The 9,659-nt window shown below is 31.8% G+C and overlaps 4 protein-coding genes across 7 annotated transcripts in view; 3 read left to right on the top strand and 1 right to left on the bottom strand.

The window, feature by feature from the left end:
- LOC115875122 (cytochrome c oxidase assembly protein COX15 homolog) overlaps window positions 1-4,958 on the bottom strand; it is a 6,965-nt gene extending 2,007 nt beyond the window's left edge. Inside the window, exons 1-6 of the mRNA XM_030890520.1 lie at window positions 4,827-4,958; window positions 3,702-3,873; window positions 3,517-3,643; window positions 3,177-3,309; window positions 2,930-3,116; window positions 1,822-2,089 (exon numbers count right to left, since the gene is read on the bottom strand). Coding sequence (XP_030746380.1) covers window positions 1,822-2,089; window positions 2,930-3,116; window positions 3,177-3,309; window positions 3,517-3,643; window positions 3,702-3,857 — 871 coding nt within the window. The 5' untranslated portion in view covers window positions 3,858-3,873; window positions 4,827-4,958. The remainder of the gene's footprint in view (window positions 1-1,821; window positions 2,090-2,929; window positions 3,117-3,176; window positions 3,310-3,516; window positions 3,644-3,701; window positions 3,874-4,826) is intronic.
- Window positions 3,945-5,393, top strand: LOC115875123. Its single transcript, XM_030890521.1, has 5 exons — window positions 3,945-4,330; window positions 4,388-4,494; window positions 4,560-4,735; window positions 5,107-5,263; window positions 5,326-5,393. Exons 1-5 carry the CDS (start codon window positions 4,247-4,249, stop codon window positions 5,384-5,386), a joined length of 585 nt encoding a protein of 194 aa, XP_030746381.1. The 5' UTR covers window positions 3,945-4,246; the 3' UTR covers window positions 5,387-5,393.
- Window positions 5,394-5,473: 80 nt separating this feature from the next.
- Window positions 5,474-7,405, top strand: LOC115875121 (aldehyde dehydrogenase family 16 member A1-like). The gene is made up of 8 exons (XM_030890519.1): window positions 5,474-5,502; window positions 5,561-5,658; window positions 5,761-6,013; window positions 6,065-6,246; window positions 6,302-6,401; window positions 6,455-6,662; window positions 6,726-6,931; window positions 6,993-7,405. Exons 2-8 carry the CDS (start codon window positions 5,656-5,658, stop codon window positions 7,301-7,303), a joined length of 1,263 nt encoding a protein of 420 aa, XP_030746379.1. The 5' UTR covers window positions 5,474-5,502; window positions 5,561-5,655; the 3' UTR covers window positions 7,304-7,405.
- A 260-nt stretch (window positions 7,406-7,665) lies between these two features.
- Window positions 7,666-9,653, top strand: LOC115875120 (multiple coagulation factor deficiency protein 2 homolog). Of its 4 annotated transcripts, none has more exons than XM_030890515.1 (6): window positions 7,666-7,913; window positions 8,060-8,263; window positions 8,513-8,569; window positions 8,799-8,869; window positions 8,930-9,078; window positions 9,352-9,653. In XM_030890515.1, exons 1-6 carry the CDS (start codon window positions 7,809-7,811, stop codon window positions 9,534-9,536), a joined length of 771 nt encoding a protein of 256 aa, XP_030746375.1. In that variant the 5' UTR covers window positions 7,666-7,808; the 3' UTR covers window positions 9,537-9,653. The 4 variants fall into 4 exon arrangements, with proteins under 4 accessions (XP_030746375.1, XP_030746376.1, XP_030746377.1 ...); XM_030890516.1 differs by having other exon boundaries at window positions 7,672-7,913; window positions 8,516-8,569; XM_030890517.1 differs by having other exon boundaries at window positions 7,685-7,913; window positions 8,060-8,158.
- The last annotated feature ends 6 nt before the right edge of the window (window positions 9,654-9,659 follow it).

Genomic DNA, 9,659 nt, shown 5'->3' with positions numbered 1-9,659 from the left:
GAGAAAATTAATTGTGACCAAAAGCACAGGTTTAGAGGTTTTCTTACGTCCGGGTGCCCAGGTGCAGAAAGTCTTATACACCAATAATAAAGTTACCATCCGAAGATTAACGTGTAATTAATCAACCTTAGTAAAATGGTACTAGAATCTGCGATCGTTTATTTTAAGATACAATAGTTGTTTTATTTGTTCTTTTATTCCCTTGTGTGTGAGTACGATTTATTTTGTTGGAAATGGATTGGTGTCCATATCTCGCTGATAGCAATAATCCTGTTGTGAATTATGTCGAAGTGTAAATATAATACATAAGAATTGCCCGGAAGGTGCTTATCTTGATGAGCTTGGAAGAGTCGAAGAACATAGTTGTTCTTCTCTTGTTCGTCTTTATTGAGTTTCTTTTTCTTCACAGAGTATTTTTGACAGTTTAATTAACGTTGTCATTTCAAACTTTTATAATCTTATAATCTAATTTCTTGCCTTTTGCAAATAAGGAAGACTAACGGAGGCACGCATATCAAAAATCTCTTAGGTACACCGCGGATGGGCCTCAAATATGGACGACTTATTAAAGATTCGGGTGTTATCAAGTGTCGTTTGCTATTATTTGAAAAAATGAAATTTTTTTTTTTTATTTTTTTTAGATGTCTTTGGTTAGACTCAATAATTTTTTGTTGGTCTCTCACTTGTCACGTTCCGTGACACATAAACATGTTGGCGGTACGTTATGGATAAAATTGTTATAAAATTATTAAATTTTTTTTTTTTTTTTTTTTTTATAATAAGTATTTATTACACAAACATCCGATAAGCAGGTAAGTCAAATTAAAACATATTTATTAAAAAAAAAAAAAAAAAAAAAAAAAAATTTGACATCTAATCTTTGACATATTAATAAAATACAAGCCGTAAAATGCATAAGAAAAATATCATAATTTAGTTTCAATTCAAGGTGATATTTCATAAATTGTCGGTTTACTACACGGATATTGTTTGACATCTAATCTTTCACACACAGTTAATTACGCATAAAAGGCGTAAACATGCGCGAACGAAATACTATCAATTTAGTTCAATTCAAGTGCAATTTCGACATTAGATCCGGTCCTACCTTACACGTTAGTATATCCATATAATATAGTCAGCTTCAGCGAAAAAGTTGTTCTCATTACATGATGTGGTTGCACTCAATCTCTTATAATTGCCGAGATCTTACCTGGACGCTCAGCAGCCACCATACGTATTTCTTGAGTCTTGGTTTCGGATAAATCCGCAGATACGTTCGCGTTCTTGCCGCTCACTTTGTGTTAAGAGTTTCTGCCACTTGTGCTCCACTCGTAAGTTCTGTCACACTGTACCTTTTATAAACTCAGTCAGTGCGTCTTGAGGTGCATAAATAATAAGAATAACATAAATAAATCGGCTCCGTAAAGACTGACAAATCAGAAAATTCAAATCAAATTTCCAAAATGTGCTCAAATGCATCGTCCAAGGCGCTCCACGGCCCCCGCCCCACCATTATAGCAGCTCTTTATGGTTGCCTTCTTGCGTCCGTCACCACCAATTGCCATGCGATACTTTGTCGTCTGCTTCCTTAGTCCTTCTTATTCAAAGGTTTTCTGTTCGCTATCCGCCGTCCAATGATGTTACCAACACTTAATTTCTTTTGAGAATAAATAAACTACTTTGAAATTAAAATGACAGACACATCTATCACTGTCAAGGATCTTGTCGTTGGACAGACTATATGTTGGATTTTACATATTAAATAATTATAATACACTTTGCCATGTTTACAAGCAACGTAGCAGATTATTTATTTACCTGAAACTGCTGTAAGGAACACCATTCCTTTCGTTGTATGCGCGAACATCCTAAATTTTCGCGTAGCTTTCAGTACTGCGTCGGTACTAACTCTGAGAGTTTCGGCCGGTAACAACTCGTTAAATGCGGACCATAACAACAGCGTATACAGAACAAAGGCTAGACTCAAATGACTAGCAAGACGGTATTGAGAAACGCGCGGTACGTCATTTTCACCGTGAAATCGTTCTTCGAGACCAGACTTAACCATATACCATCCCATCAAACCCTGAAATAAAAAAATCAGTTTTAATTTTTGCCTGAAATGACCATGTAACGTTTATTCTATATGGTTATTTAATGAAGACATGATTAATTTACCGCAATAAATGACAGATTATTTTGCCAATAATTTAGAAGAATAAATAAGCGATTTTGACGTTAGTTGGGTTTTGAAAACTTACAAGTTATTTTAAGTTAAATAATATACTTTCCTCTTCATTCAGAACCTTGCAATTAGTGGAATAAATTAGTGGTTTCAATTACACTTTATACTTTTTAGTTTACAATCATTCACAATGTTTAAAAAACACAATTAAAATTAATAGAATATCCTGTGAGAATATCTAGTAACAGCTCGCGTTCAGTTGTATCATGGTTGTATCCATAGAGAAAGCCTAATATTTAGCTTATAAAAATTAAACTTTGATGTCTAACCACCATTTCTCTTGAAGGGAGATAATCAAAGGCTAAAATGACATTTCTCGCAAATTTTGAAGTATAATTAGTGGAAAAGTTAAAAGTTTGATAACTTTTTCTACTAATTGAAAACGTCTACCACTAATTTTAACAAATGCTTACATTGAAATTAAAGGAACAAACTTCTACGCTAATTTATTCCACTAATTGCGAGGTTCTGAATAAAGCTTAATTAATTCAGATTAATTTATAAAAAAGAATAAACCGGTAGCTCTCAAAATGTAAACTTTTTTTAGTTTAAAACTTAAATAACTGCGGTATTTATTTTGGACTTATTTAAAAAATGGAAAATATACGACTTTTAATTGCTATATCTACCCCTCCGAAAATATTTACACTTATTCAAGTTACACCCGTTATATTCTCATACCTGCAAGCCGATTAAGGCTCCAAAAGCCAACACTCTCTTCTTTAAGGCTGGCGTAAATCTGCCTCTAGCCCAGAAGTATACAGCGGGTATCAAAAATACGGCCCCTATCAATCTACCCCATTGCCTATGTCCGTACTCCATATGCCAAATGAATTTGAATTCAGAAAGCGTCATCTCTCGGTTCTTTCTACAGGGAAAAAAATGATGACGCTAAAACCTAAAAGATACTTAAAAATACTGAACTTACAATTTAAATTCGGGATATTGCTGATATTTGGCAAACTCCTCCTCCCATTCTTGTTGCGTCCTGGGCATTTTTTCACCTAATAATTTCCATGTTACCATTGAAAGCCCGGATTCAGTTAAACGTGTTACTCCCCCTGTAAGCCATTAGTTAACTTTATTACTAAAAAAGGGACCTCTAAAGGCAAAAGAAACACTTAAATTCAATAATTATTTTATTAAATTCTAAATATTTAATATAAATAAATATGATTTGTATATTTATTACACTCCACGAGTTCTCTTAATTATTTCTTCAATAACAATATACACACTTTTTAAAATACCATAATAAATACATATACCTAGAATAACAGCTACAAAAACCATTCCGCTACATGTTAACAGCCAATATCCAACAGTTTTTGAACTTTTCTGCGGTAAATTTGATGTTAGTCTTAAAAGTACTGTGCCATTACTTTTTGATAAAAGCTAAAAAGTAATATGAATCAATATATAAAGATATATTTTTTAACTGATCATAATTTACCTTCAGGTTATTCTGCCAAAAAGTTTGTGGTTTTCTACAAGATATATTAGTCAGACGTCTTATAGGTGAAATTTTATAAAGGCTTTTTGAAGATGTGTTTAAAAATTGGGATGAAATTCTTGGAGTTAATGTGCAAAGTCTTGAAACCGACAACATTCTTTTTCATCTATTTCTGCAAAATATTTTTACTACTTTTGAACATCCCCCTGTATTATGATCCTTCAGAACCAATACCACCTAAATTAAATATTATATTCTAGGTCAAAGATATTTAATTTGATTCTAGGTGGTATTGGCACAACATCCTTTTTTCACGTATTTCTGCAAAATATTTTTTATACTTTCGGACATCCCCCTGTATTCTAATCGTAAACAAAGACAAGTTCCTTATCTTATTTCTAACTTACAATATTGTTAGTTACAATTAAATCGATCTAGAATTATTATAAATCTATTACCACAATTGAATTCTTAGTTTACTGTAAGTACTTTAAACGTTTCTTCATTAATTTGTAATGATAAATAAGATATTGTATATGTAAATAATGGATACCAAAATTGAAACATTACATCAAATATTTGACAAAATGTCTTATGGTGAAAATCTTGAGGACACTACTGAAGCTAGTGTAAGTAATTTTGCAGTTGTAAGTAAAATTTTATATAAAAAATGAGTTAATTTATAGGAATGGCTTCAATCCACAGAAATACAAGACAAATCTAATGATGTTGATGATGTTCTAAAAGGTATAAAACAAAGTACAGAAAAAGTTCAAAAGCAACATTTGATAAGGTAAAACTTTAAAAAAATCCTTTTTGTAAATATATGCATTTAAAAAGAAAATATCCGTTGATTAGATTAGCTCAAGAGATCCGAGGAAAGTCCAATGTAATAGCACAAATTGAAATTATACAACGGGGAGTGCTATCAAAAGACACGAAAAAATCGACGGATATTATAGCACAGTATTTGTTTTACTATGCAAATTTTATTAAACGAAGCAACGAGAAAGATAAAAAAGGAGAATCCAAAGGTAATTTTATACACCTCGGCATAGTTTGTAACCTTAAAATTATGATGGATTTTTAATAAAAAAATATTATAAATAAAATTACGGTACTTACACGTTTCTAGTGTATTATAAAATTATATAAATTATTGTTCTTAATCACTGCATGTAGAATTTTCAATAATTATGGATATTTTGCGGTTTTTGCGGATTAAAATAATACCTCTGAAGTTATCACTGGCTCCAGCTGCCAAATGTCACGCGTATAATCTGTGGTACCTATAAAACCGTTCATTTTCCATAATTTTAAATACCGGGGTCTTTCAATAAGTTAGATAATATAATTTTTTAATATTTTATAAATGCTTTCCCAAGTACTTTCATTTATTTTTTAGGATTAAACGTAGCAGTTTTTGAAGACGATAGCCCTTTATGGCTTTTAGCGCTTGCCATAATACCAAGTATAGTATCAGGTTATACAATTTTAATTCAAACTGGAATTAAATTTGCGAGGGTTGTAAAATATATATTGGAATTAGCTAAAAAAGTGGGGTAATACTTAAATTATTATTTGTAAATCACTTGAAAGTACCCTAATTACTGTGTTTTTTAAGGATACCTGAAGAATTTTTTGTACTTGTCCCAAGTTGTAATTGTTCGGTATCATCAAAATGATACCGAATTACAATTATATTTGAATAATGAACAGTAGGTATAGTTATTCTATTTTTAGACTTACTAAATCCAAAATATAAGGGGAGTCAATAAACTGAACAAGAAAATTTTGGTTTGTAAGTTTCCTCATTCAGAAATTTATCGTTTATGATTAAAATAATTAATTTATTGTAGTTTCGTCATATAAAACGTCGGTAATAGTTTTTGACGACGCTGATACGGATTCTGCTGTTGAAAATATTATAGAAGCTGCATGGGGCTACCAAGGAATGGTAGGGATTATTATATTATAGTAACCAAATATAAGTTTTTTATGTTATACTATACTTAATACGTATAGTTTATTTTGAAATAGCTTATTTTGCTTGTTTCAGAATCCTTGGTCTATAGATACTGTAATAATTCAAGAGAATGTATTTAATAAAGTAGAAGTAAAATTAAGACGTAAATTGGAGATTCTTAAAATTGGGTATGGTAACGATAGAAATGCTGATATATCTTACCCCACAAATTCAAAAATATCCAAAAATTTGACTAAGCAAGTCAACAAGGCAAAATCATTGGGCATAACAGTTTATCAGAAAGAAATAAGTACTAATAGTGATTTTACTCCTACACTTATCATAGGTAAAATAAGTCCTTAAATTGATTGATTAAAATAAATGATTTTTTCTTTAGGGTCAAAAGTTTCTACAAACAATGTGATTGAAACCTTAGAAAATAGTTCTGCCGTAACATTAGTGCCTTTTAGATTTATTGATGAGGCTGTCAATTTGGCTAATAATTCTAGACAAGGACTGGGCGTGTCTGTTTGGTGTGAGAATATTGGCCTAGTGAATGAAGTAGCTAGAAAATTAAACGTACGAATACTTCTTGCATATTTAAAATCAAAACTAAAAAAATATTTATTTTAAGGTGAATAATGTCTGGATAAACTCTCATGGTTTACTTTCTCCTGAGGTGCCTTTAATACCTTTCAAAGACAGTGGTCTTGGATTTTTTGGATCTAAATTCGGTATTTAATATAATTTTAGAGGTTCAATGTAGATATTAATTTTTATTCAAAAGGAATTGCAGAATACGCGAGAATTTCACCGCCTATTCAACGCGGGCCATTTGAACTACCAGACACGTATAAGAACGTCGAGGTTGTAAAAAATGCAATTAATTTGGGTAAACGTGCAAGCAGTATCTGGAATAAAATGACATTTTTAGAGAAATCTCTGGTTTTCCTACAAATAGAAAAGCTTATTGATGAAAATAAGTCGAAAATTATGTAAGTTAAATATATAATACCTAGTCATTATAGGTAACAAGATTTTACGTAAGCTTGTTTTAGTTCAAAAGTGCCTGATGCATGGCTTGTTAACTTATTGCAAACAATAGAAGGAGGTGTATCAGTTATTCCAGGAATTGGAGGAACACTTAGTATAAATGGTTTTAATGTAACATCCTCCAAAGAACCTAAAGGTGTTCTTGTCATTGAAACCAGAACCGATATAGATACCCATTGTTGGAAGTTAATAATTGCTGCTCTTCTAGAAGGTAGACATTTTTTTTTAAATAAATATAAGTAGTTATTTTTATAATACAATTAAAATTGTAGGTAACAGTGTAATATTACTAAACGAATCGGCCGCAACAGTAAGTCTTTATCAGGATATCAGCAAGCAGTTTCCAGCGGGCGTTTTATCCGTTCTTCCTTATAGTCTAGACGCGGTAAAAACTTGTTCTCTACACAAAGAGTTGGATGGGTATTTCTCAAACGAGAGCAATATAATTTTCAGTTTGTTGCCGCTCTCAGAGTCAAAAATATTCGGTTTTACTAGCGACGACTGGGAGGATAATTTTAGAAAAGTTATATTGGTTAAAAACGTGTGGAGCAATATCGGGCTGTCCTTTCAATGTAATTTGTAAGTTGGAGATAACTTAAGATTCAAAATTACATATTATAATCTTTTTACACGTCCGTTGATCAAAATGTACGATAATTTAAAAAAAAATGGTGTTTGTAATCCATAATCTTCTTTTTTTTTCTTAACCCATTAGTCATTGACTTAAGACATATGTACACAGTATGGTACACAGCCACAGAGCACATCCATAAAGTACATTTACATTTACAGAGCTAATAAAATAAAAAGAAGAATTCATATCTTCTTTTTCATGGAATGGCCTTTAGTCAGTGTCACTATTCAGCCAGCACCTGAAAATTTAGCCAAATTCTGGAAAAAACTCGCCTGTCTCTAAAAACGAGGTCAATAAAATGTTTTTGTTGTGATGACGTTTTGATTTTTAGGAAAGCGAAAAGCGAAAATGACGTGTCTCTCTCATCAGTCTCATCTGAGCTTAGCTAACCTTATTAATTTTTAAAAGCAATCAAACGATGCAGATTTGATTATTATAACTTAAATAGTTCAAAATGAATTCGTTTTTATTACTGCTGTCTATCTTTAGTTTTGTATTAATCGTTCGTTGCCAAAGAGCTCCGCCGGGTGTAAATCCTCAACATTATCAACATCAACAGGTAATTATAGCAATAACAAACATATGCTTGGATATCCTGAAAGAAGTACCCAATTTCTGCAAACTTAAGTTGCAGTTTACCTATACTAATCGTTAAACAAGTACGAAAATTACGTTTTTATGGATTCTCGTGTGTTTTAATTTTAGTATCAAGCTCCTCAACAATATCAACAAGTACCACAACAACAATACCAAGTGCCTCAGCAGCAGTTTCAGCAGGTACCACAGAGAGCACCACCTCAGCAGGTACCACAACAACAGACTGTACCTCAACAACAGCACATACCACAACAACAGAACATACCACAACAACAGCACATACCACAACAGCAAGTACCTCAACAACAGCAGGTACCTTACAGTTGAGGGTTGGAACCTTTTGTGTTACACAGCAAAATAAAACACTAAATCACCTCAATACACCAAAACACTTTTACTTTTATACTGGATGCGCGTTTCGCTAACCTTGTTAGCATCATCAGCAAATGATTATAAACTCAAAAGTAGTTTATAATCATCTGGCGCGCGTCCAGTGTAAAAGTAAAAGTGTTTTGGTGTATTGTGGTGATTTAGTGTTTTATTTTGCTGTTTTTGTTTTAGCAGGTACCTCAAAAGCAAGCGCCTCAGCAACCTGTTCAACATCAACAAGTTCCACAAGTAAGTGCCACATTCTGTTTGTAGTATATGCATGAACTTTGAATCATAATTCTATTTGTCATTATTTTATTACATTATTTTCTCAAAAATCTCAAATAGTAAACCTGATATAAAGCTGTTTTGAACACTGTATAATATAGTTATAATTTTCCAATGCCTTTTGTTAGCTTTTAGCACACCTAATTGTTTTGTTAATTTTGATGCAAATTATCGTTTTCTTTATTTTAAGGCTGCCCATGATCATGCTCACCATGGACAACAACATTTACTAAATGCTCAAAATATTGCCCAAGAAAAGGAGTATGTTTTAGAATAAGTGTTTAATATCCATCTGTATATGACATTTTATTTTGTTTTCAGTCATATTGCTGAACATTTAAATGTACCACTTGATACAAGCAAAATGTCCGAACAAGAAATTCAGTTTCATTATTTTAAGATGCATGATTCAGATAACAATAATAAATTGGATGGTTGTGAATTAATTAAATCATTAATTCACTGGCATGGTAAGTTAAATATGTAAATTAATGTAACTGATATTTTTATAATATTATAACTCTATAACTTGCTTTGACTTATACTTAAAGTCTCTCTAGAAAGAGAAGGGAAGATTTTGACAGATGACCTTGACAGAAACAATGCAACTGTCGCTGTCATGTATTCTCTTAGTGGGCTTCTTACTTACTTTCATACATTTTATGCAAGGATTTTTTGTTGTTTTGCTTAATGTTAATTGTTGTTCCTATTGTGTAGTTGGGTTTTACTGTTTGCTATTTTAGAAGAGGGCAGCAAAGAGAAACAGGGACAAATTGAAGAGAAAATCTTCAAGGATGAGGAATTGGTGAATTTAATTGATCCAATTTTAAATGTTGATGATGGAAACAGGGACGGATATATTGACTATCCTGAATTTATAAAGGCACAACAAAAAGCCGCCGGCCAACCACAGCAAAATGCGCACTGACAGCGCCATTAAAGACATTTAGTACCTACTTCCACTCATTACAAATGATTAGAAATATTTTAGTTTTTTTTCTTAGCCTAAAAGATACATTTTTGCGTTCTTGTAAAAGTTTGGTAATTTTTA

The sequence above is a fragment of the Sitophilus oryzae genome, unplaced genomic scaffold (assembly GCF_002938485.1).
Source record: "Sitophilus oryzae breed Bouriz unplaced genomic scaffold, Soryzae_2.0 scaffold_1323_pilon_pilon, whole genome shotgun sequence".
In the NCBI taxonomy this organism is placed as follows: Eukaryota; Metazoa; Arthropoda; class Insecta; order Coleoptera; family Curculionidae; genus Sitophilus; species Sitophilus oryzae.
The sequence above is the reverse complement of the archived record's forward strand: the minus strand, read 5'-3'. Positions and strand labels throughout refer to the sequence as shown.